Genomic DNA, 27,616 nt, shown 5'->3' with positions numbered 1-27,616 from the left:
TACCACCATTCTTATGCTTTGGCACAGTTCAGCTTGAATTCAGATCACTACAGCACTGTGATTCCCAGCAGGCTACCAGCCAGCCTACCTTCTTCAGGGTGTTTTTCCTTCCGTATTACCTGCACAAGAAGCTGCACTAATCCAATTTCAGACCCCTATACACCCACCAGTAAGGATGCAAGTAAATGGCTGTATTTCCTGTTCATGCTAACTAAAACTCGCCCAACATTTAGGTGGGGAATTTCATAAGTGGCAGTTAGAAACTGTTAGAAAAGGGGATATGCAGAATGCCAAAACCTACTAACATTTATTCTTCTAGACAGCAGATGGCTTAAAGTGGTTATGACGTTCCACCAATGCAGAAATTTACCTGCATCCTCTAAGAAATTGTACTGCTACCTGTTAGGTACCAGGTTCTGTAATACATTTACCTATCCACGAGACAAGTCTGGTGTAGCTGAAGCTCTAAACAGGCTTTCAAAGGCCTGTAGAACATGTCAGTTTCACTAGCAGTCCATGGGAAGATCCACTTCCTGTAATGACACACAATTAGGGGTTCTGGCATGTTGCTGGAAACCAGAGTGCTTTTTTTTTGTGAAGAGGAAGACTGGTTTGCCCCTTGCGACTATAAAGCAAGCATGGTAGAGTACATCACAGGCTCCAGGGGCTGCCATTCCCTCCTTGCTCTTAACAGGACCTCTTACAGTGGAAACTGCAGGCACCTTGCACACACAGCTGAGGGCAGGGCAGAAGAGCCAAGAGCTTTCTTTATTTTGGCATGACTGCAGACATGTTCCTGTGCCAAACAACCTCCTTTACCAATTTTTGTGTTTCTTTTTAAAGCCATATGGACTTTGTTTACCCACAATTCTTGGTAGCAACTATAGGTCCCATTCTTTCAATAGGGTATACTTAGCTGCCTTCAGTTAACACCCACCCAGTTTCTTGTTAGGAGAACATAAAGCCACACTTGTTGCACTTTCTCTTCAAAAGTAACACTCTCAAGACTGAACCACAAACGGTAACAGAATAGACTGTGACTGTTATCAGTATTTACTTTCTGGGTTATGACCTATTTATTTCTGCCTACCCCTAAGTAGCTTTTCGTTATTTATCATAAACTGAACACTGAATCTTTGTAAATGTTCATGCGTCTTCACTATTTCACAAATTTTTAGCTCATACCTACTTTATAGAAAGATCTGGGCCATAATCATCAAAATCAGTGTTTAGGAGCAAACACTTGAGACAATCAAGAATTCAAAAGGCATATTATGGAAGCAAGGGCTGAGTTTTTAATTTAGAGAAAGTAACTATCTGTCACAAGTTTAAATTGAATTTTAGTTATTCAAGTACTTAGATGAGCAAAACTGAAATGTGGAAGTCTGGTAGTTTTGCTTCTGTACCCGCATAATAACAAATATTCTGAGATTAATAATTTGATACATCATTTGCAAGGTAAGAAAGTAAAATACACACCCCATCCCATTTTAGCATCCTGCTTCTCCCATCTGACTAGTCTCAATTTCTCTCTTATAAACATTTACCTATTAGTATCACTGGCTTCCCTTCATCACTATATAAGGTAACTCTTTCATCCCCTAACTCATCTGAGCAAGCTCTCCTTATAAAGGCTATAAAGAAAGGCATAGGGAAAATCAAAGTGAAATCCACATCAATTCTTCGGTGATGCTGGGGTGAGATGCAACTTCATGAAAGGCAACAATTCCATTTTACACATAATTCAGGAAGACTTTTTCACAGATCCTTTAACACCTCTGATACCCAAGCAGAAAACCCCCTTCAAAGAATTATACTTGGTTTTAATGCATTTTAAAATTGTTCAGACATTCAGCACCTTTGCAGTGTGACTTTTATAAACACAGCAGAAGACAGAATGCAGGTCAGTTATACAGGTACTTTATTAATTTCAAGTGATTGCCACTTCCCAACATCCTTCCACCCAAGTCACAACATTACACATACTGGAGAAGGTTGCTCGACCTCCAGCAGTGTCACAGACTGGTCTGCCTTCTGCATGCAGGTCAATACAGACACAAAGGTTCTTCAGAGGTTTAATGCCACTTACCCTATGTATGAAGATAAAGTATTATTAAAAAGGTTTTAAAGGAATCATTATTTTGATTAAAAACTCTTAAACAGTTTTAAATTATAGTAGTAGACAGCAAGGCAATAAACACACATTCTAACTGCACAGGGCTGATATCCTGTGTTTTGTGAATGCTTGGCAAACTAAACATGTTAAATATGAAGCAACTTGTCCCCATGAAGGAGAAAGAAATAGAAATTAACACAGTAGATTTAGCCAAACTTCATACCTGTAGGGCCTTGCTCAGGTGAAGATACAAATTACATCTTCATGTACTGAAGGAAAAGTTAAATTATCCTCCCTCTTAGATCAGCTGAGAAACAGTTCAACACAAACACCCTGTTTCTTGCACAGCTCTTCTATTTGCACCAAGCTGCAACCACTGGAACTATTTAGCTGACTGCAGAGGGATGAGCAGCTACTCTGCTCTCCTCACAGACCACAGGCTACTGGGATAGATACTGCCTAAAACTTAACAGTGTCAAAAAGTTCTCAATTCTGGAGGCCTTTGAAGCCAGACCTAAAGGTTTTTTATTGTTGCCCACAAGAACTATCAGCTGAAGCTGATACTGGACAGAGGACTGAAACCCATTGGTTTTGAACAACCCATCAGTTACTCCTCTGGATCAATAATAGTTTAGCAGAATTAAAATAAGTTATGAACGTGCTGAAGTTAAAGAGAAAAGGTGCATTGTCTGTTTAGATATTTGCTAGTTAACACACGGGTATTTTAACCAAATACAATGGCAGATTTTTTCTTAAAATTTCACAAGTTTTGTACTGATCATTATTCTAGCATTTAAAAAAAACTTCATTTAAACAGTAATGCTCAGTTACCTACATTTAATCACAATAAAAGAAAAGTATCTTCAACCGCAAACAAAATGAACACATCTATGTAACAAATTCTAAATCAGAAAGTATGCTTCAGGAATTATCAGTACTGCAGCAGTGTTAATCAATTCTAAATTGGAATGCTGGAAACCAAAAGATTAAGACAGAACTACATGAAGAGTATTTTTGTATCTTTTATAGGACAGAAACCTTTGTTCATGTCTTCTGGTAGCCATCATCTTCTTTTGAGCTGCACCTACAACACAAAGAACAAGTGAACGAGCAACTTTATGCTTCTCCACGATAGCTCAAAACAGTTCTGTAGGCATTAAGGGGCTTCTTTTCTACTGCTCTGTTTCACCAACTCATTTCACTGTTTTATATCCCTATTTTAAGAATAAAGTACAAAGCAACAGAGAGACTAAGCTGTTACTACATCTGTGTAAAACTGCCCTCAAAAGTGCTGCCTATCTTGTAAAAGTGCAAGCTACTTTCTGCATTTAACTAGCAAGCAACTAGTGTTTCATTAAGCATGAAAGCTAATTTATCATTTCCTGTATGAACAAATATCTTAATACATGGAATTAAGGAGAAATTTTTTTTTTTAATTAAGAATTTGACAATATAAATTGAGAAGAGACAGGCTGAAGGTTCCAAATAGGCATAAAAAAAACCACCCATCTCCTGGTTGTTTTCGTAGTTAGTTCATTACATCTCCTCGGTGGGGTATTCCCCACCAGCAGAATGACTGCTTTGTGTCATTTTTCCACTCTTGAGTGCACTAAGAGTGCATGACTGTTGCCATTATGTACCTAGACGGATACAAAAACCCTTCTTAATTCAAAGTATTGTAAAGTATGTGAAACTGGTGGGGTTTTCACAGCTTGTCCAAATATATTAATAAAAATTAAAAGATGAACATTGCCAAAGAGAACATTAAAACAGCAGTATGGACCAGGGTTTATACCACGACAACCTGCAAAGTCTGATTCTGTTTTCCTCGCCCTGCATAACCAACTCAAATGTTTCAAGACCTTCTAACTTGTTGCTAAATGTTTATCTACACATGCTGTCAGAAATAACCTTGTTAGGAAGGTGAAGTTGGTGTCTCAGCAAATCAGACCCATGGAGTAGGCGTTGAGTGGCCTGTGACTCGCTTTCCTTTTTCTCTTTCAGCACCATCAAAAGGAAAAGTGAGAAAAACAGCACAAACATTAGTTAAAGCCTGAAGTTAATCCCATGTCCTACAGGAATAATTTCATTACAATGAAAGCAGACAGACATTATCTGAAGGGGCTTTTACTTTGTTTTTCTTTAAGCAGTGATAATTATAGATCTAATTTACACAGGCTACAGCTCCCCCAAAGATCATAATGTTTAATAATCCCTTTAATTAAATCATTAATAGGAAATGCAGGGGTGGATCTTACGAATTACCTGATTTACCATCACTGAAGACAGATTCTTTTAAAAATGGCTACAAATGCCTTGTTCACAAAAGACTTTATTATCTAATGATGCATACTGAAAACATACAGAAATCTGCATGGTCCACTTTACATGCAGCAGAACAATCTTCACTTTACAATAAGTAAGTGTCAACTGTTTTATGCAAGAGACAACACTTTAAAGTCACATTTCTTAAAGAAAAGCTTCATTTACAAAAGAAATAAAAGGTAAAGAAGCAATTACCGCTTTTAAAAAGCAGCTGCTTTGTTCAAGAGTGGAAGGTTTATGCCTGTATTGAAAGACAACATGATCACAAATAATGAAAACAATGAACAAATGAAACACTTTTAGCATAAAGCAGTACACTTTCAAAATGACATACAAATAGTTAAAAATTTCCTTATGTTGTCTATCTAACCTTTAGATATAAGGTCTTTTGAACGAGATCCCAACAACTGTAATTACTAAATGAAAACTCTCCTGTGTCTGTTCTATGTCATAGTGAACTGTATTTAACAAAATGTATACAAAGTTTATAGCAAGTTGATTAAAAAAATTAAAGTAATAAGAAACAGTACACTGAAGGCGCTCTATCCATCAGGTGCGCACTCTCCAAGTCTTACATGTGATGAACAGAACAGAAGTTGTAACTATGCCACGGTTACAATGCCAGAAAAGAAAACACGGTCATTTATCAAACATGCAGGGAATTCTGCCACAATGCTATTGTCTCTCATTTGTCAGTTGTTCCAGTAAAATAACAGCTTAAACACCAGTGATGTTGATGGGTTAGCTTACCTTCAGTGTACTGAAAGTTGTACACAACCTGCTTTAAAAGAGGAGACCATCCCTGCGGGCAGGCTCAAGAAGGAACAGACCCCCTTCGGCACTGACTACACCAAGGGCATGCTGCTGTGGCCTGCACACACACACCTAGGAAAATGTGAATATAAACAGCATTTATGCTGGCCATTTTTTAAAGACAAAAATGAAGCCAAGTCTGCTAAAAACAAATCAACCACCCAGTATTACTGCTCCTTTCTTTTTTTCTTTTTTTTTTTTATAACAGATGCGTTTTTCTTTTTATAATATATACGAACTGCAACCATATACATTAGCATTGTACTTCTGTGCAGTCTTGGCAATTAAAACAGTTCTACAGTGAAAATTTTCACATAAGACACAAAACAGAATTACTCTAACATTTCTAAAAGAAATATCAGCCTTGATGTTAATTCAAATGTATCATTGCTTCCTCAACTTTGCAGGGGAAATATTTATGTTTATATACATTAATAACTGCTGTGAAATTTCTTCAGTCTTTGTATCTTAATTACTCAAACCCTTTGAACTTCTTCATCTGGTTTAAATTTTTTCCTGGATGAAGGCGTGTTGCAGAGCCTGGTTGATGCTAATCCGTTTGGCTGGGTCTAACATTAGAATCTGGTCCAACAAGTCCTTTAGCTGGTGTACTTTTTTACGCTGGTCTTCAGGGAGTCGTTGGCACCCAATCAAGTCTGCTAACAGGTCCTTGGTTGGATTAATGGTGCTCATAACAGTAACTTTCTCCTACAAATGCAAAAATGACAACCTTGTAGAAGAGAAGGCATGAAACCTCTTATCCCTTTCAGAGAGGTTTAGCAGCAGCTTTTCTGCAGGGTTATCTCATATCTGATCAGCAATGCTCTTCATCATCATACAGCTTCGTAAATCCTCATGCAGACAAAGGAAAAGAGTGGAAGCAATGCTGTCAGGGGTAGGCCAGACTGTATCTTCTGGCAACAACAGGTACACGTATGCAATTTATGTCCCAGTAAACCAAGAACATAATTTTTAGCAGGGCCTGTTGCGATAGGATGAGGGGTAATGGTTTTAAACTGAAAGAGGGGAGATTCAGGCTGGACGTGACAAAGAAATTTTTTACAGTGAGGGTGGTAAAACACTGGCCCAGGTTCCTCAGAGAAGGGGGAGTTGCGCCATCCCTGGAGACATTCAAGGCCAGGCTGGCTGGGGCTCTGAGCAACCTGTTCTAGTTGAAGTTGCTCATTGCTGGGGGTTTGGACTAGATTACCTGTCAACGTCCCTTTCAACTCAAACTATTCTATGATCAAAATTCCACATAGAAAGTTCCCATAAAGTTCTGACCACTAAATTCAGCGATTCCTGATGAATATACTACATTACAGTGTTACAGAAAGTAACAGTGACCTCCAACAACTTAAGCATATTATACTTAAGTTGAACAAACTTCTCTAAAATGAAGGCACAATTTCTTTTATTAGTAATTTAAGGACAGACTACGTGGAGATATCCTGTATACCTACCAAGACTAAAGTTAAGATTTTTCTTAAACGTACTCCTAAATTGTAGGAAAAATCCTCTGTTGCCAGTTCATAACTATGTAACCTGTCCACGCTGCTGCAAACGGACATTCAAATAGTTTTAAAAAAATCATGTTTTTAATTAAGATGTCAAGATATATTTTGAAAGACTGTAACAGTCGACATAGTAACGACTTACCCTTTCTGTCACTTTATCTACTTCTATATACATAAAGTTGAGATTTTGATCAAAGTGCTGATCTTTGAACACACCTTTTCGAATCATCTAGAAAATAAGGGAGGCAAGTTTCAGGCTAATTCTCTGTGTCACAAATTTCACAATTAACATTAATGTCTAACAACTTACTGCAACATGAATAATTTACTACTAATGAAAAATATATCAAAAAGACAGTAAGAAATGTCCAGATAGAATAAAAAAAAATACATCTCAAACCATCTGAAAGGACACTGTATCTTCCATTGACTTACGTATTCTTTTCAGGTCACTGCTTAGGTTTCTGTTTTCACCTTATATTTAGTCTATGAAAAAGAAGCTGTATACTTTCACTTCATAAGATTTCAAATCAATATAAATTATACTGTCAGAGAGATGTCTGATATTTACTTGCTGTTAGGAGATATATAAGATAAGAAAGAGAATTGAGAGAGAAAAAAAGTATATTCTACTCGTCACTACAACAGTTTCAGACAGTAAAAACATATACTTATTTTTCTTACCTTATTTGGCATCTTTCCTTTGAGATCCATGGCTAGTTTCAACATATGGTTATTGGTTTTGCCAGGAAAGAGTATTTTTCCTGTATAAAGTTCATATAATGTGCAGCCTACAGACCACATATCTATACCATAGTCATAGGTTTTTCCTATAACTGAAAGAGAGCAACTTTAGTTAACTCCATAAAGCTAGCCTCCAATTATATCACAAAAGCAGACAGATGAAAAAAAAAAATCTGATCTGTCACTATGTTGGTGCTCTTCCTCTTAGGAAGAAAAAGTTACCACAGAAGAAGGATGCAAACCTTTTACAGGATCCTTATTTCAGAAAGGGAGGTTTTTATCTAATACACAAACTAATCAGCATGAATTAAGTTAGTAGTGAGAACTCAGAACAATACCTCTAAATTAAAACGTAACTATAATAAACCAGAATGACTTCTCCCTGTCCTTACTGAGCTGACCACCAACATACACAAAGAGTCACACAAGCATGCTCTCAAAGTCTGAATTTTTGACTGCCACCATATTTCCAGAGTGATGTTTTGCTAAGACCAAACAGAGAGTAAATTCAAGTTGAATTCTTATCTGCTGGGACTGGTACATCCTGATACTGCATAGTAAATACTGCTTATGAGACATGTAGCCAATCCAAAATGAAACTTACTGATTTCTGGAGCTCGATAAAATCTACTAACTAGATACGGTGTGATGTCATTATCTGCAACATGCGAAGCTGATCCAAAGTCACAAAGCTTTAATATTGTTTTAGATTCATTCACCTGAAAGTTAAACAGAAATGTCCATTAGCACTATTTGCAGTCAGAATTGCCAACAGCACTGTGAAAGTGGCAATACATTTAAGTTGGAGATAAGCATTCAGTCTTTAAACTGGAGGTTCTTCCCGTATTTCAATCCTTCCTCTCTGTATTCTAAGGAAATCGTAAAACTTTCTTAAATTGAAAGTGACAGATTGTGTCTTCAGAGTCTACAAAACATAAAAAGGTCAGCTTCACATAGTCTCTGCCCTTATCAAAATATCCTTGGTGGAGCCAGATTTCACTCCTGATACTAAAATTCTATCAACTTAGACTTCCAACTCTGGTTTCCAGAGTACCACTCCTAAAACAGCATAATATTCACACATCTCATGCTTATATAGTAAGTTTTACTGCTGTGATGGCTAGAAGAGAACACTTTTGAGTAAAATAAAAATCTAAGTTTGTCACAGGAATGACCACCAAGAAAAACAATGGAAAAAATGTTTGATTCCTCTGATGTAGCTCTCATGGCCTGCTAACCAGAACGTTTAATGGAAACGCAAGAGGAAAAAAAGCAGTAAGGATTTTTCCCCATTATCTCGTTCACATAAACAAAATCTCCATCCACAGTCAACCGCCTTCCATTTTGCAGAAAGCATGAACATTCTTCAATTATTGATTGGAAAAGGTCCCAAGATTTCTCCTAAGAAAGGATACTGTCTTAGTTCAGAAGATCTGCTTTCTACAGGATACAAGTGGATGCAGGTTTTTCTGAGAAACATTATACAAAATAGAAGATTTTCTTTAGATGCTGTATTATATTTCTTACTATTTATACCACAACAGCATTTTATGTCAACGGTAAACCCTTAACGTTTTCAGTTATAGTAAATTTTGACTTCACCTAAACTAACGGAATATTGTTAATTTCAAATACTTCATTTCACACTACAGACTGTGCAAAATAAGTTTCAATTATTCATTACTTACCAAAATATTATCTGGTTTAATATCTGCATGTAGGATATTGCATCGTTTAAGAAGTTTTAAAGCCAGGAACAACTGCTGGCTGTAGGAACGCACAGCTTTAATATGGAGCCCAACATCTTTCCCGTACTTCTTCAACACCTCTCGTAAATTCATACTATTAAAAGAAAGAATGCGAGAAAGAATAGAGAAAAGCTTAAAAAAGAAAACTAGTTGCCTCCTAAAACTGTAAGATAAACTTCAACAAACCAGTTTCAACAAACCACAAAAACAGCTGTAGCTGTTTTTAGAGAAAAGCAGCATTCAACATACATACCCCTCTGTTAGCTATAGTAACAAAACAAAAATACTCAACCAGATCTATCCTATATTGTATAATTACTTAGTAGACTAAGCTTACTTATTTCAGAACACATTTAGAATCAAGATCAATTTGAGAGGACTTATTTGCACATGAACAACATTTTCTTAACAACTGTAAAGCCTCTGTCCTTGTTTTCTTCAGAAATAAGTAACGAAGTAAGATACAAGTTGAGGAGGGGATTTTTTGGCAAGTTCAACAGCAGATAAAAAGATAACAATTCCAGGACAAAACTAAGCTCCCTGCATTCTTGAATCCTGTCAACAGAACAAGTATCAAAACAATAGTAAAAAACCAGAAAGGCAGTGATCACTCAAAAGTACTTTACTTTTTTACAGAGAACCCCAACATTTGACATTTTACCTGAGTGGCTCAAATACCAGACAGAGATGTTGTTTGTGGTAGAAATGTCTGAACAACCGTAGACAATGAAACTTGTCATCAGGATCTGCATCATTGAGCTTCTTCAAAAATTCCAGTTCTTTTAGACCAGTTTTTTGCCTGTAAAAAGAAGAAATGGTGGTAAAACAAAATCAGTGAAATCTTAATAACTTTTTTTAAATCTAGACATTCACTCGCATGGTTGTAACTATCCAGAAATGAAAAAGTGTCCTGTCATTACTTAATGTACCACGGCTTAAAACGAAACATCACAACAGTGGTTTGTTGTCAGTATCCACACACTGGGAAAGTTTATTTAATTCTTGTTCTTCAGTGTGCCTTTGTAAACACCTCATCCTTTCGCCTCCCTCCCGGCTGCATATAGAGCTATAATTAGATTTCCTCCTGTAATGTGACACTTCAGTTTCAAAGAGCACTCAGGAAGTTCACTTTAAAAAAAAAAAACAAACCACCAATGAACAAAAAACCCCACAACAAAAAACCCCAGAAAGTATTTAAACACATAAGCTATTAAAATTTTCTAAGCTAAACTATGTATCTAGACTGACTGATAACTGCCTTCTTACACTGGTAACATACCAAGCTGAAATAGTTATCAACCCCCCTTGAAAAAAAAAACAAACCACCACACAAAAAACTTTCCTAGACACCTATTCATATAACTCAAAAGAACCCAGTTACACACACAGCAAGACATCTTTTAGAACTTCCAAGGTAAAATGCATGGAGAAGATTTTCATTTGTCTTTAATGCAAGAGGACATACTATGTGACTGTAGAAATACTGCAGCAGGTACCCAAAATGAGTGTTAAAGACAAGTCCTCACACAACACAGTTTCATAGATCATACTTTTCACTCATGTTCACTCATTCTGAAAGACCTAATTTTTTTTTGTATTTCAACAGGGAGACTCCTACCCTCTTTCTATATCCTACATACATGGAAACATGGAAGTTGCAGATGATCAATTAGGAATCAACTCATAACCTGCCAACTCAATTTGGTCCATCCAAACAAAGTTTTCATAGAATCATGGAAAGGTTTGGGTTGGAAGGGACCCTAAAGATAATCTAGTTCCAACCCCCTGCCATGGGCAGGGACACCTCACCATAGACCAGCCTGCTCAAAGCCCCATCCAGCCTGGCCTTGAACACTGCCAGGGATGGGGCATTCACAACTTCTCTTGGCAACCTGTGCCAGCATCTCACCACCCTGATAATAAAGAATTTCTTCCTAACGTCTACTCTAAATATACCCTCTTTCAGTTTAAAACCATTCCCCCTTGACCCTGTAAAAAGTCCCTCTCCATTTTTACATTTTAGAGTCCATAACTCCCATCTCAAAAATTTTAGGGCTGGACAGGCTTCATAATTAACTGTAGCTTTGTTCCTTGCTACCACTGTTGCCTGCAGTTTTGCAAATGAGAAAGTGCCTGATGAAAATCAAGTACCCTTCTTCCTGTGATAGCTGTAAAGTGTGGATACATAGTCCTCAAGCGCTTCCCATTATCTGGCTCATATTAGCAGAAAAGGCAGGAATCACAGCTGTAATCTGTTACTTCACTTGAAACAAAGGGAGATTCAAATCACACCATGAAACACTTGCAACTGTTACATATGCTTTGTTATTATCAAGCAAAAACATTACTTACATAAGTTCGTTGTTCCTGATGATTTTAACTGCTACTTCTTGGTTTGCTCTTGCCATGTCCCTGGCTCGCACTACGTTACTGAAGACTCCCTGACCAGTGTAACCATAGACATTGTAACGTTTATCTAGAACTTCACCTATATTAACACCTGAAGGATAAAACCAAGCAATTTAAAGTTATGAGTGACACACATAATGGATCTTTGTATGAAAAGTAAACCATGCTGTATAAAATTCAAGGAAACAGGATAAATCAGTTTCACAGCATATAATGTTTTTATCACCTAGCTTTGTGGAAATCATGGGGAACAAACTGTGATTCTGTATGCCTGGAGTTTTTCAGTAACTGAGGTTAAAACTTGCATGCTCATTTCATCTATCACATTACACACTTAATGAGGTACAATGACATGAGAATAACAGTTCAGCAGTGTTACATGAGGATCTTTTCCATTCAGCACCCTTGCTCTACCTGTCCTTGCAAATCAACAAATACAACTTACGGTAATAGCCCTCTGCATCAGTCCAGTTATCCCTGAGATTAGGGTTTTCTTTGAAGTCTTTTCCAAACCCAGCAGCCCTTAGACGAGCGCTCTGAAGAAAGAAAAAAACCAAACACATCTTTGCTTCCATGCTCTTTGTCCATGATGTTTACTTACCAAAAGTCCTATCGAAACACTGTTCCTTTCCACAGTACAAACACACTTGTAGGAGAGAAACTACTGAACGCAAAATGCTTTGAATACAAAATTTACATACCAGTATCTAAAGACTGATGCCAGGAAAGAGGATGAGATCAGCAAACAGAACTATCATCAGACAGAAATGGGCAGTTTCAATTAATACCCATAAGGAATTTATACAACTCATGTGAGATGTACAATTTGGACCATCTGAATAAGATTTTACTTACAGTATGCTTATAGTGAAAAAGCTTAGCAATTTGTAAGGAAAATGTAATTGCTTAAGCCTTGAATTTCTGTTTATTTGATGCCACTTCACAGATTTGATACTATTTATTTGCGATCATAAAACTAGTACAATTGCTGATATCTCTTAAGAGATCTGGCCATCACAAACTCAAATCTATGAGTAGTAAAGTCTATCTTCAATTGAACATCAGTTTTTGGAAGGGGAAACTGCTCACTTACAAGCCATATTAAACCCCTACTTGTAACATTCAAGTTTTTAAAAATACATCCACAGACACTATCCTTCAAGTATTTCTATTTTTCCAGGTTCAAGGTGTTTTGAATTTTTAAATTTTATTATTATTACCAATATTACTAGAGTAAGACCATGGCAGCCTTCTGTCACCAATGCTTCTGTTGTAACTAACTGATTACATCTATCATAAACCAAAATTAACTAGAGAATTTCTAAGTTGAGAAGAAAGTTGTCTTGCCTTATACCTCAGCGTTATGCATCAGCAACAATGTGGTATATTTACAGAGAATGGCAAGTAAAGTCTCAAAATCAGTCACTGGGCTATCAATATTTGCAGGACACTTAAACACACTTAGAGAAAAGCTGCTAGAATTGTATAAAACTAAAACCAGGAATTATATCTCTTTATCCAAATCAAACCATCCAACCAAAAAAAACAACCCACAACCAACCAACCAACCCACCCCTCCCACTCCCCAAACAAACCACCACATCACTCCACAATAGCATCATCAGCAAATTAAAATATCTTACACAGATCCTTTTTAGTTAACCATACGTGAAGCTCTGAAAAACAGCTCATAATTAGAACAGTGCAGCACAGTAACATTAACATAAAGCTTAATGTAATAGGTTTGTTACCGTGCGCTGTTATAAGTCCTATTCAAACAGGAAGTGAATTCCCCAATTGCTAACTCTGGTAAAACTAATTTCAGCAGGCTTTCTTTCAAGTGAAATACTAATCAAGAACTACTTTGTCTGCTTTGGCTGATCAAAAGAGTCAGAGCATGCTATCCAGTCAGTTACACATGCTTTTACAAATCAAAGTTCCCACAAACCTCAAGTGACAGTATTCTCTAACAAAAAACAAGCAAAACAGTAAATCATGTATTTCAACTCCAAGAATTACCTACATCAAAGTATGCAGCGAACATATCATCTGATTCTGTGAACATGTCAGGAGCTAGCAGTTTCTTCTGAGCTGAACCTTAAAATGAAATTTAGATTACTCAATGTGAAAAAAAAAAAGGCAAACTAGTAACTCGATCACCAGTATAACTCATTATGTGCTACATATCACGATATAACCTAAGATCAGTATGTTGGCAAACAGGTTGCTCTACTGTTTCTAGCAAATACTGGTTTACATTGTAGAAGTACAAAACTCATATTGCTTCAGTTCTTCAAAGCACTCAAAAATTTATACCTCCTTGAAAAATTAAGTATAATAGCTTTCAAATAATTCACACAGCAGAAAGAAGTACACACGTAAGTGATTCCCTACAGATAATGACTACAGATAAATGTATAAAAAGAAATTTAAAATGACCATGTATATACATAAAACAATTACAGATGCATTTTCAATACCTAAGTTCAGGCTTTTCTGCTAACTAGAAACCAAAGTTGTAAAGCCCAGAATTCGTTTCTTTGAAAATTTGTTTTCTTCAACCCCGTGAAAAGGACCTCATGTGCAGCTTTTAGCCGAAGAAAGCCTTAACTATTATGCTTAGGAGAAACACTTTTAATGTGGGCAAGATTATCCATTTCTCAGCTTTTAATCATCTTTAAAGTCCCAAAGATATTTTACTTGGTTGACAAGATAAAAGCAAAGAAGTATAAATTAAGAAAATGTTAGTGAAGGCAAGGAAACTTCAAACTATTCTGTAACACACATTACAGTAGCATCCCTTCATGACCATAGTAAATCAGACACTCGCTTTAAGGTATAAACCAATGAAGAAAAATAAATGGTTAAGCTCAGTTGCTTCAGGTCTCATGATGCATATATGCAAACACTTCCATACAGAATAACTGCACTGGAATCTTCTGACAGCATCAAAACCTCTCATCCATCATGTTGACACCATTGTTCCAAGGTACAGACCTGTCATCTACCACTATGGGGAGACAGGTTATGCCGCTGTTCCAAGACACAAGCCCTTCCAGTAACTTTCTCAAATTTTCTTTTTAGTTCCAGTTATTCACTGGGCTACAATGAGTTGTAACTACTTCCTCAGCAACTTACTATCCGGGCCCTGTATGAGGTCAGTATACAAATGAAAAATGGCTCTTAAAAAAAAAAAAAGATGATCTACTGCTTCCATCTGTTGTTATAGCCACCTCCAACCCAGAACTCCACCAATATATGAAAATTCTCAGATTTGAGTGTAACTGATCTGTTTAAAAAAAAACCAAAAACAACCACCAAACACAACTCTTCTTTTGTATTTTGAAAACACCTGTGTAGTTAAGTTATATTTTCATACACTTTAGTAGACAAAATCAGAAAGGAGTACACGCCTCAACAAAAAAGGAAGAAGATGTCTGTTACACACAAGACGACTAAACCTAAACTTGCAGTATGCAAATAAAGAAAAAGTGCATAGACTGCTCCTTCCACCTACATTGCAGAAGAACAATCTGAAAACATATTGCTCAAGGAAACAGCAGGACAAGCTACAGAGGAGTGCACCAGTGCCAGAGGGGCAGCTTTATTACTTCAAGGAGAAATGCCTGCTAGAAGATAGCATATTTAGACCCCAAGGACACATCTAGCACATGATATGAAATACAAGTTAACAGTCCAACAATTTCCTGGAGGGGCTGGGCAGGTTTCATAGCCCTTGTTAAACAGTGTGCTGTAGCAATTAAAAGAACTAGCTCAAGTACAACCACACAGCAACTAGACACACCTTTGACTAGTTGGAAGACTGTCAACATTACAGGGTATGCTGGAAGATGCTCCACGTTCCTTTTGCCGCAGCAGGCACAAGGCAGGTTTTATATCACAACTTATTCCATTTCAATATTGCTGTATAAGAGATTATGCGCAGGGAGGAAGAGGATGAAACAGCCATTTCTTCAGCAAGAAGTTATGCTGTGAAAATGCCCCGACTTGCAATGACTCTCGAAAGTCTTAATCATTCTAAATGACTACAAGACCCAACTATATACTGACACAGTGGCTCTGACAAAAGACAACAGCTACAAAGGGGCGTGGTATCCAACCCAACCCAAAATAAAGACTAGGACTGTATTAAGTTTCTACAAAAACAACATGCAAAAGTGGAAAGAAAAATGTGGAAGTTAAAAAGGAAGTTAACAATAAAGACAGAAATTATTATTTGCTTTTCCAAATGTATGGTATAAATTATGTTGAGAGTTACTAGAAATATATCATTCATGCGTATAATCTTCCTCAATGAGAAAGGTTTACTTTAATGTTGAGTACCATGACATTTGTGGAAACACTCAAGTTCTGACCAGAAAAAGTCAGCCTACTTCCAAGTCTGCAAGTATATAAGAAAACCAAGCAAAATGTCTGGTCTTTCAAAACTGTAGTAAGGTTTTAATTCTTACCATTGTTCTGTTCAACTGTCATGAGGTTGTGCTTGGCCTTTACTGATGCCTCAAATGTGTCCACGTTTTCCCGTTCGTACTCCTTGACATCAGCAGCTACTCTTTCTAGGATGTCATCAGGCGAATTTGAGCGACTGCGTGTACTGCTCTGTGGACTGCTTGGTTCAGATGGTACAGATATATTACTGTCTTCTGTCTGGCCTTTGTATTTCTATAAAGAAATTTAATTATTAATCTCACCATCTCAACTTATCATGACTCAACCTTCCAAGGGCTTGTGCTAAAACTTTCATAATTGCCTAAAGGCAACAGATTATTTGCAGAATGTGATATACCTTTTGAAAACTCATTCCACACAAGGCACCAGAGCCCAGACTGTAAAATAAGACTGAAAAAAAAAATCATGTGTGCCTACAGCAATTTTTATTGGAGATTAACTATTTAGCTGTGTGCAACAAAATGTTAGTAGCTAGAGATTCATTACTAAAGCATTCCGGCACACAAGTATTAAAACAAAGTCTTTAAGGAAAAAGTAATGATTTTGTATTTTACATCCTAGAAACTTTTCTATTTCTATTAGTATTATGGTACGGAAAAGTAGTTTTTAGATTCAGGTTTTTTATTTGAATTGGAAATCCTGTTTATTCATTTGTTCCTGTTGAAAGATTTCAGAAGCATTAAAAAATGTTGAAGATAGCACCTTAGAAATTATTTCTTTAACTTACATAGTATGACATAATGCAAATGTGTAAGTTCAAAATCCCCAAAAGTTCAAAATCAGAATGAACAAATGTTGCTACCACTCAGTTACCAAGGTGAAACCATTCAGCAATACAAGCAGAGGTTTTCCATTTAGGGAATGAAACTCCGGAAATTTGCTTCCTGCATGGACCAACAACAGCTATAAAAAGCCTTTAAAAATAATTTATTTTATATGGCTTTGCTCAGTCACACTTCTGAAGGATTTTACAACGGGCTTTGCATAAAAGCTAAACCAAATATAGCGCTGCTTAGACTGTCAGAGAACGTTTAAACTGTGGCACAACAATGATTTACAGAAGAGTTGTTCCAGTCTTAAAAGCAATGCTGTTGCAACAGAGGTGTCAGGTTTACCAGAGACTAATATTTACAATGAATTAATTGGAAAAAATATAATAATAATTACCATAATGTAGTAATAGTCTAAGGGCCTTCCTTTAACACAACATTTTACGCTAAAAACGTAAGATTAGTTTCTGTAACCCACATGATAATATAAACCATGTACCTGAACAATTGCTTGCCGCTGTAATCTTCTTTGCCTTATCTCTGCCTCTTCATCCTCTTCTTCCAAATCAAAGTCTTCAAGACTATAAATACATAATTAGTTTTTATATATCATCATAAACATAGTATTATCTATGGAGTTTTACCAAATGCAGTTCTTTGGTATAGAAAGCACACAATGTATTTAACAATAGCTGTTCAACTGACTCAGAAAGCAAAGGTGCATTAAATCCCAGTGTGTATATTTACATCTCCTTACAGAGAAAATTTATCTTTTGGTATCTCATTAGGTCTTGGTGTGTTTCATTTAACTGCAAACAATTAACAGTGACTGCTTTTAAAGAGAAAAACAGCAACAACAAAAAAAACCCAAACCTTTGTCCTTTTCATTCCAGCATCATTCTTCCTTAATAATCTGGTTAAGAATGCACACTCTCGTGCAATTGGATTAAGTAGATATCCATTAAATATAAAAACAATTTGCAGATAGCAGTTCATCCTTTCAGCTATTACACTTTTTCCTCAAGCAATGAGCTTGAGAAAACAGACCAAGTACTTTCACAAGATACCGATCAAGTTGAATTTAGAAACCTGACAAGATATCATCCCCTCAGGTCTGCCCACTAGCCAACAGGTCTTGATATTTCTTGCATACTCCAAAGTTTTTCAGATCATCCCAACAGCAATCTGACAAGACCACAAATAAATACTATAAAACATGACTGTGGTTTTACATGACAACTCAAAAACTACACTACGAAGACAAAATGTCAGCTCATTCTCCGTATCAATGGATCTCTATTTTTAGATAACCAGCGCAAGTTAGAAATTCATCCTTACTTTTCATCTGATGAAGACTCCTGTTCAGCTTTCATACCCTCAGAAAGGCTACCTTTGAATTTGTCTTCTTTAGCTTTGCTTCTGCTTCTACGCCTATGGCCACCACGTGACCTGGACCTCCTTCGAAGGCGAGATCTACTTCTTCGGCCTCTGTCCCTGGTAACAGTGAGAGCAGTTTGGGGTTTGTTTAGTTTTGTTTTGTCTTTTTTTTTTTTCCCCAAGAAAAGGAAGAAAATCTATTCATAAAACATAAAGGTACATAAGGACTCCAAATAATAAAGCAAATTAACTGATGGAGGACAATCTGAATTCAGCTATGCTAGCATACATAAACATGGACAAAAAATGAATTGCCTATTTATACAAAACAGCAATCCTTATTTGTTTAGTATTACTGTATTTTACAAACCACATTAAAAAAAAATGCAGTGTGTCTTTACCTCCTGCGAGGAGACCTACTCCGCCTTCTTGGAGATCGGCTACGTCGAAGGGGTGAACGAGACCTTCTTCTAATGGGGGACCGGGATCTTCTTCTGGATGGGGACCATCTACTGGGTGGGCTAACATCTTTTGATCTTTCTCGTCTGGACAAAATATCATCTCTGGTCCGTGTTCTTAAAACAGAGGAAGAGAATGGTAGTCAAAACTGGAGCAAGCTGAAAAAAAAAATCACAGCTCCCTCTGAAAGCTCACTTTAAAATCCTGCTGCAGGTGAGGGACCACCAGATGGGCTTCTGAGGGAGGGATGGACGCATACGCTGCAGAGGTGGCTGCCCTTCCTACGTGTCTCTCCCCACCCTGGGAAACACGTGCCCATACCTAGGTCTTGTTTAGGACAACTGGAAACAGAGCTTGCTAACTGCTACCACAAAGCTAAGAGGGGTTTTAAAGCAAAGCTTGTGTTTAGGTCTTACATAAATAGTGACCTATATTCATCTTTATCAGAAGCAGTATTTAAACAATAAACAAAGCCCCAGAACTAATCCTTGAGAATTTTCCCAGCAACTTCAAAACACAGTATCGAAATTCAGGACAATGCTACTTCACAGCAATGACCCTGATGTCTTCTTCAATCTGTGCACTAGAACTGGACAGCTTCAACATTTCACACAACAGCTGAATACTAAAACTCTCAATGTAAACCAACCCTTGGCAAAAAATAATTCAGGTTTGACTCTATGTACTATTCAAAATTTGTTCATTCTTGTCTATACAGATCCACAATTATTCAAGGAAAAAAAAAACAAAACCCTGACGGGGGAACTACATTAAAAGGCTTCACTGTATTCCATAACAGCAAGACTTTGAGCAAAAACTGGAAAGGACAGAAGCTAAAAATATTTAACCACCATTCTAATGTGGCTCCAACAGAAAATATTTCTGGAGAGTAGTGATGGAAAATATTTGCACACCATTGTTCAAAGAAAATGTTGCTATTCTAGTTCTTTTTACTATCCTTTTTTTTTTTGTTGGGGCTTTTATTTATTTAGTTATTTATTAATCAGACTGGGACAAGTTATTTCATTAATGAACAAAAATCTGTTGGGTCTGAGACACTCTGTAACTTCGTTTTTGTTTGAGACTGCTGTATCAGCTTCCATTAACGTAGCTACTTATAATGACCAGGCATAAACACCGATGCAAAATACCAAACAGTGGGACAGAAGGCAAATTTATGCACATGCAGAAGTAACGACAGTTTCTACAAGCAATTTCTGTAGACTCAAGTGCTGGAGCAGGCATTTTAACTAATTTAATTTACATTACGTGCTTGTGAACGATATTGGAAAAAAAGTCATAGGATGAACTGACAGTTCCAGGTTTCCTGGCTAACAAAGTGGTGGTACTGCCAAAACCCAACCAAAATAGCTGTGAAAAACGTAAATCAATTCAGGGACTAAAGGTATGAGATAAAAAGTAGAAACAGATTAAGATTCAAAGTAACATCATATGATGAGTAATTTCACTCAAAGGCCTAAGAAGCGTCTTACGTGATTAGAACATTACACGAAACAAACATGAAAAATAAAATTACTGGGAATTTTTTGTTAAAACTGTTCATTAAAACTCCTGAAATTTTCTGGCAGCCTGAGTAATTACAGGTAGTTAAAACTCCAACATAGCTGGAGCTGGTTCGGAAGCTACAGAAGAAGAGTCAAACACTTTGTCAAAGAAACCTAGTGGTTATGTGCCGATACATTCCTGACTCACCAGAAAGCAGTCAAAGAAACTGCTAGCTTACAGTACTTGCTTAACCTGGTTAGCACCACTGGGGCCATCCTACAAAGCACCTGCAGTACTGCCAAGCAGCAGTACAGACAAACAATTTCCTTCTGTGGAAGGAAGATTATTCCTGCTGATTTGCAAACACTTCCAGCAGCAAATATTTCTTAGTATTCCTCCACTCACATGCTGTTCACCATGGTGCTACAGAAGTATGAATTTGATAGCAAAATTCTAGACACATGCATCACTTGAAATTGTGTCTAGACAGCTAATCCAAACTGGCTGCAACACAAGCTGTCATAAAAAATGAAAGATGCAAAATGCTACAGAAGAAGAGTCAAACACTTTGTCAAAGAAACCTAGTGGTTATGTGCCGATACATTCCTGACTCACCAGAAAGCAGTCAAAGAAACTGCTAGCTTACAGTACTTGCTTAACCTGGTTAGCACCACTGGGGCCATCCTACAAAGCACCTGCAGTACTGCCAAGCAGCAGTACAGACAAACAAGCTGATAAAGCACCCATGAGAAGATATCCCACACTGAAAACCACAACAACCCTCAGTGATGCAGGCAGAAAAGCTTTCACATTTATGAGGTGCTTATTTACTGAGCTAGATTTTTGTGGTTCCAATACATGGTTTTAAATTAATAATTTCTTGTTCTTAATTCTTGGGAGTGGATGAAGCTAAAGCCCATAATAACAAGTTTTAAATTACTCATTATTTAAAATAATGCTAAACCCTTGCCTGTTGAGCTTGTTACATTTAATGAATTACTTCCAAAAGAGCATACACTTATATTATTTTCTGCTTGGGAACTTACATTCAGGCCTTCTCATCTTCAGAGAAGATGATAGTAATTACTGTCTCATGATTTATGATAAATTTCAAGGTAACTGCTTTCATAGGCTAAATTTTCTTTTAAAAACATGCCAAGACAAAAAAAAAAAAAAAAATTGAAAAGTCTTTCTCCTTTGCGTGTATGCAAAATATGGCAATGATATACAACAGAGCAATAATGAAGCAACACTACTGTACCTCCAGCAAATGAAAAATACGAAATACTTTAAAGGAAAAAACAAAAAACAACAAAACCCCCAAAACAAAAAAAAACCTACAACTGTGAGAAAGGCATCTTGAAGTAAAAGATTTGCTTACACTCACAGATACTGACTCTATCGCTAGGGTGTTTGGGTTTGCGTTTTTTTTTTAAGGGGAAAAAGGGGCTAATTATCCACTTTTGCCCAACACTGACATGTAACAGAAGGGACTCTCACCCCCAAAAAATTCCTGAAAGCAACAGAACTATTAACTAACAAATAAAAGATAAGCTACATTCTGAATCCAACTGAGCATCAAAAAGGAGAACCTGAGCTATAAAACTTGTTCCCACTAATGGTGTGAGTGCAAATAACTCGGCACTTTATCAGCCAAAGCTGAATTTGCATGTCTGACAGCTGGGGGAAGTGTTTTTTAAAAACTGAATACATACAAAGTCAGCTCATAATATAATGCACAACCTGATTACCTTTTTTCATAGCTATTTTCAGAATAAAACAAAGAGATAAACACTGAACTAGTAGATCTTTCATCCTGTAAAGTGTTTTTGAGATTGGTCACGCCACCTTTAAGTTACCTGGGAGAAGACAGACGCCTCCTTTCTGATTCTCTTCTTTTCCTTTCTGCAGATCTACTCCTCACTCTTCTAACTGGAGACCGGGTTCGGGAGGGGGATTTACTCTGTTTAGATCTGCGATCATTAAAGAGAGGGGATCTGCTTCTTCTCGACTTTTCACGCTGCTTGGGAGATAAGCTTCTTCCTTTTGGGCTACGGCCAGGTCGTCTAGGGGACCTGTTTTCTTTCCCTGAAGAAGCATCTTTAGAAGGAGATTTAATTGGCTTTTTTTCTTTGTCAGTCTCTGATCTCCTAGGTTTTCTATCTTTGGACCGTGATCTTCTATCTTTGGATTTGCTTCTTAGATCTGTAGGAGACTTAGATTTTCTGCCACGATCTCTGCTTTTGTTTTCATTTACAACTGGGGACTTCCTGCGATCTCTTGATTTACTTTTATCATCAGCCTTATTTCTATCTTCTGGCGGGGATTTAGACTTTCTGTTTTTCTCCTGGGATCGCCTTTTAAGCGTTGGAGACCTAGACTTCCTTGTCTGATCTTGAGACTTACTTCTCTTATAAGGGCTTTTGGATTTCCTCCTTTCTTTTGACTTGCTTCTAGTTGTCTTGTCTTTGATTCCATCAACTCCTGCCTTGCCTTTCTTCTTGTCAGATCTGTGCCTAGTCCTTTCTTTTGATTCACTCTTACTTCCTTTCTTGGAACTGGTTTTATTGTCCACAGGTTCTAATTTCCCCTTAGTGTTTGACTTAACTGCAGGCCTTGTCCCATTCCGTGCTTTTTCATTTATCTCCCCCTCTTCTTCAGATCCTGACTCATAACCTTGTAGTATTAATCCCATTCCAGACTGGACTTTTCCTTCCATTAATTCATTTTCAAGTTCAGCTTTCAATAATGCTCTTTGTTTCTCCAAGTCTTCCAGAGGAGCTAAAAAATCAATTTTAGTTCTTTTAGCTGGTCCATCTTCTTTGTCAGAGGCATCAGCAACCTCTTTCCATTTATGTTTCTTGTGTTTGTGCCTGTGCTTATGTTTTTTGTCTTTATCTTCTTCTGAAGAATGTTTGTGTTTCTTGTGTTTACTTCGGTGTTTGTGTTTCTTTTTTTTGTGTCGGCTGTGCTTGTTCTGTGGTTGGTCTGCCTCTGATACTTCCCCATTTTCTTCATTTACACTTTTCTCGGATGCATCAGCATCTTCAACCCTGCAAAAAATAAAAAACACAGATCAGTACTATCAACTCACTGCAGTCCTTAATCCTGTGTTTAAGTTGACAGTCTTTTTTTGTGAGAGAAACTAAGTGGCATTTAATTACCTACCTTTGGGAGAACTGAAAGTGTACAACTAACATAACTAAATTCTAACAGCAGATACACTTCTTCATGAACAGACAGTTATGACTGCAAAAAAGAAACACTACAGAAGGTAGCTACAGCAAATACACTAATAAAACACTATGTGTGTGTGAAATCAATGCTTATGCTTTTAGGTTCAATACCGATGATCTGTTAACAGTGTAGAACAGTGCTGTGTATTTAGGCCTGTCAGTTTATCATTACTTTGCTGCTCCACTCCGATGCCTAACCCAAGCTACACCTTTTAAAAGTGTTTTCAAATGGCAGAACACAGCTGTGCTCCAAAGATCAACACTTATTTCAAGGGATGATGCTGACCACCTAATGAAACCTTCTTGCAAAACCTCACAGTTGACCAGTTCTCTTAACTGCAATTTCCTTCTCTAAGTGTACATATATGCTAAAAAACAAACAAACCAACCAAAAAAACCCCAAACTCAAGAACTGTTCTTACTGTGCACTTGTATTATTTATGCAATATGAGAAACAGGATAAATTAAGGAAGTCTAAATTCAGAAAAAGCCTTATGATAGTATACTGAAGACTATCAGCTTCCCCCCCCCCCCCCCCCCAAATCTATAAGCTTTAGACCTGTAAAATGGCATTGGCCAAAAAGGCTGAACACAGGTTTACAGCAGGTTATTAAAGTAACAATAACATACAGCGTTTTTTCTAAAATGAACAAATCAGTTTGCTAGTCCCAGCAACAAGCAAATTAAGTAGTGGGTGTACTTAATAACTTTAAAAAATTATCAAATTGAGCCCTGATCTTATGCATTCATTTCTAATATCCTTAGATGCCGAAACTGGCTTACCAGTCAGTTTTTTTTTATACTGTTTAGCAAATACCTACTGATCTCCTTCAGAATATCAATGAAGTTACTATTTGTGGCAAGACAAGACTTTCGCCTTTTGAAATCTGTGACTGATTACAGGTGCCTGAGTTCACTTTTCTATAAACTCACCCCGTTTAAACTACAGATTTTAAATTTACTAGCTAACACTTTAATAACTTAAATATAGCCCTTTCAGTATCCAAAGCCTCATTCCTTGAAAAGAAATCCCCTAACATGATGGTTAGGAGCGGTGCGGGGATGTACACAGAAATGTAGAAGTATCTTCCAAACTCTACTAGTTTCATACAACAGTTGTTTATAAAGAATACAATCAATGATCCGATACATGTATCAGAGATATTCTAAGCCAGGCCTAAAGAATGGCACTTCATTATAAATGCAATTAATGTCTTCCTAACTAAGGCTAGGATAGTCAAACAGTGCACTACTACAGATTCTCTCCTGCTAGAGTTAATGCAGATTCTAGTACTAGTAAATAATCCAGACTTCTGCAACATACACTAAAATTATTTGCTAAAACCATTGACACTTTAATGCTCTGAAATGAGCAACTTCCAAGAGGAACAGGCAGCTTGAGCTATAAATACGCAATATTTACAGACTTAAGTCAGAAGGCTGTATACCTTTTTACATCTTTAACGCTACTTCTGCTTACTCATAACATTTAGGAAAAAAAGTGTTTTTCTTAATTGCTTCCTCCTGACACTCCACACCATTATGACAACAGAATACCAGAAAGCAGACAAATTGCCTTAAAATGAGTTTGCTCTATGTTACATTTGGTACAAAATACAGGAAAAATAAAGAACAAGTATTAAATGCACAACTTTTTCAACCTGGATTTGCAATCCAGAGCAAGTATGTCAGTGACATAAGTTTGCTAAAGGGCAGAAAAACACCACAAGGCAAACTTTAAGGAAACTATACATCTTTCAAGATTTTTTTTGTTAGATACAGGATGATGTATAAGTCCCAGAGTACCAAACTGATGGTACTTCAGCATTATGAGAACATTACAGAACAACAAAAATCACATCTGTTCAAGTCACTTCTGGTAAGTCTTCCTTATTTTAATAGCAGAAAGTGTCGCTGAAGGAAGTTGTTTTATTATTGTATGTATTTTAATGCTATGTAATAATCCTGTCTTGTATTCTGTAAAAGCAAGCTGGCAGTGGAGACACCAGGAGAGATGCACCACCACGACCACTACAGACAGCTGCCATCTTTTTTTTGCATTTATTCCTCACCTATAAAATTGCTAACTTCATTAACACGCATGAGATAGCCCATGAATGATTTTGAGTAATTCCATCAGAACATGGATAAATTTTTGTTTCATTTCAGTGCTTAACAGGCATAATGACATGAAGGAGAATCCTTTTAAAGATTTCAGAGGGTGATGAGGCCATTAACATGTTTAGGTGCTAACAGCATTAAACAGAGAGGAATTATGCCATAAACTGTCCCACTTTCTTTTATTTTTAAATTTAAATAGAATGATAGGAAGTTCAGGAAGACTGACAAAGAGATTTCACCCATCTTTTCCTACATCCAGACATCATCAGTTAGTACTTTCTTACTCTCAGTTACGTTTCCCCATGTAACACTAAACTTTGTTCGTTGTGTGCTCACGTGTTTTATATGGTCCACATGTACTTCTACTGCTTTTCCTCACCTGTTTCACACCCACGATTAACAAACAAAAAGCTCAAATCGCAACTTTTCAAAGCAGAAAAAAAAACCAGCAGGTTACATGGCTAAAATATTTGTATAGTGAAGAGAAGCAATAAAGTCAGCACTAGCTTGTCAACTCCGGGCAAAAGTTCCAGAGGAGAAAGTGTTAGTGAGCTTGTGAGTGCCGACAAATCTAAACCTCACGGCGCTAACCGGGCTGCCAGGCAAACGCAGCCCCGGTACGAAGGGGAGGCGGCTACTCGATTTTCGCTTCCCAACGGGAGCCGGGAGTTGCCAGTCATTTCGAGGGCTGGAAGGAGGGGCCGGCGGCAACAAATCGGTTTTTGCTTCCACCACCACAGGCACTGTTCATAACGCGAGAGCGCCCGGGACCCGGGGGAAGTGGGCTCACCGAGGGGCGGGCAGCGGCTCGGCGGCGGGCGGAAGGGCAACCCCGGCCGCAGCACCCGCTGTCCCGGATTCCCATCCCGCTCCTCCGGCGGGAGGCCTCGCTCAGATAACGAGCCGTGGGGCGAAGGGGAACTCCGGGGAGCGGCAGCCCAGCTTCGCCTCGGGGATGCCCGAACCCTGAGCGCCAGCGGGCACCCGCCGGCCCGCGCGGGCTGCGGCCTCCCATCCACGCGGAGGAAGGGCTCGCCCGCCCCGCTTTCCCAGGGAGAGGAGGGGCGGGCGGAGCGGGGACCGAAGCGAGTAGCGCCGCAGCCCCTCAGCTCTCCCCCCCCCCCCCCCTCACTGAGGCGGGAAGGCGCACGCAGGGCGGAGGACACGCGCCCGCAGGTCCTGGCTCCGCTTCCCCTCCCCCATGCCCCCAGCGGGCCAGCTCGCGCGCGCCCGGCCCCTGAAGCGCTTCCCGGTCCTCCCTCCAACACACCCCGGGCCCCAGCCGGCGGAAGGCGGCTCCTGCGTCCCGGGCCGCCAGCCACGGGGCGAGCGGCCCCCAGAGCACCCCCTCTTCCCCGGAGCAGCCACTGCCCCATATCCCTCCTCCTGCCTTCACCACCTCCACCTGAGCCGCCCCTCGTCCTCCTCCCCACACTCCCCTCGCCTGCACTTCTCCTTCCGCCTCCCTAACGCGCCACGGCAAGGAGACTCCCAGCCGATCTCTTACTCGGGCGGTCGCTGCTCGGGCTCCGCCGCGGCGGCCATTTTGAACTTCCAAACTCCTTCGCTGCCGCTGGGGAGACGCGGGGCCGCGGCGCACGCGCACAGAGGCACCGCGGTGGGTGGAGGCGTGCGGGGTGAGGTGGTGGTACAGCCGGCCGCCGGAAGTGAACCCCGCGCTCTGCGTAGCGAGCGGGCCGGAAGCTCCGCCCCCGGGGCGGTGCTCTGCGCGCGGCGGGAGCAGCCTGGAGGTGGGGGTGATGGTGGCGGGGGTGGGGAGAGTTGTGGCGGGTGTTTGGCTGCGACACCTGCGTCTGTGGTGGTGTCTCCTCAGGGAGCTTCGCTGGGAGAGGGGTGCCGCTTAAGTTCGGAGAGGGTCTGGCGATGGAAGGGGCTGCAGCCCAGGAGTGGTCTTCAGGGCGGGCTCTCCAGAGGCGGCTGGCGCGCCTTGTGAGGAGGTTGTTCCGCTTGGTTTGTTCTCTCAGATTCCGTCTGACTGTACCGG

The 27,616-nt window shown here is 38.7% G+C and overlaps 1 protein-coding gene across 4 annotated transcripts; it reads right to left on the bottom strand.

Moving 5' to 3' along the window:
• Positions 1–1,904: 1,904 nt before the first annotated feature.
• Positions 1,905–27,287, bottom strand: PRPF4B (pre-mRNA processing factor 4B). 4 transcript variants are annotated; one of them, XR_009742678.1, is made up of 19 exons: positions 27,119–27,285; positions 22,114–23,307; positions 18,691–18,864; positions 18,251–18,406; positions 17,412–17,493; positions 16,145–16,355; positions 13,696–13,769; positions 12,118–12,208; positions 11,616–11,763; positions 9,925–10,062; positions 9,204–9,357; positions 8,120–8,234; positions 7,456–7,607; positions 6,914–7,000; positions 5,192–5,962; positions 4,637–4,682; positions 4,028–4,113; positions 3,155–3,200; positions 1,905–2,090 (listed from the first exon to the last, which is right to left on the bottom strand). XR_009742678.1 is itself a non-coding variant. In XM_061449373.1 (15 exons), exons 1-15 carry the CDS (start codon positions 27,154–27,156, stop codon positions 5,759–5,761), a joined length of 3,018 nt encoding a protein of 1,005 aa, XP_061305357.1. In that variant the 5' UTR covers positions 27,157–27,285; the 3' UTR covers positions 1,905–5,758. The 4 variants fall into 4 exon arrangements, 1 of the variants encoding a protein (XP_061305357.1); XR_009742679.1 differs by having other exon boundaries at positions 4,028–5,326; positions 5,685–5,962; XR_009742680.1 differs by having other exon boundaries at positions 4,028–5,962; positions 27,119–27,287.
• Between the last annotated feature and the right edge of the window lie 329 nt (positions 27,288–27,616).

Source organism: Pezoporus flaviventris, unplaced genomic scaffold (assembly GCF_033815535.1).
Source record: "Pezoporus flaviventris isolate CSIRO_AGI_PZ_B2104156 unplaced genomic scaffold, CSIRO_AGI_Pfla_v1 ptg000007l, whole genome shotgun sequence".
Classification (NCBI taxonomy): Eukaryota; Metazoa; Chordata; class Aves; order Psittaciformes; family Psittacidae; genus Pezoporus; species Pezoporus flaviventris.
This window is presented reverse-complemented; position numbering and strand designations above follow the sequence as displayed.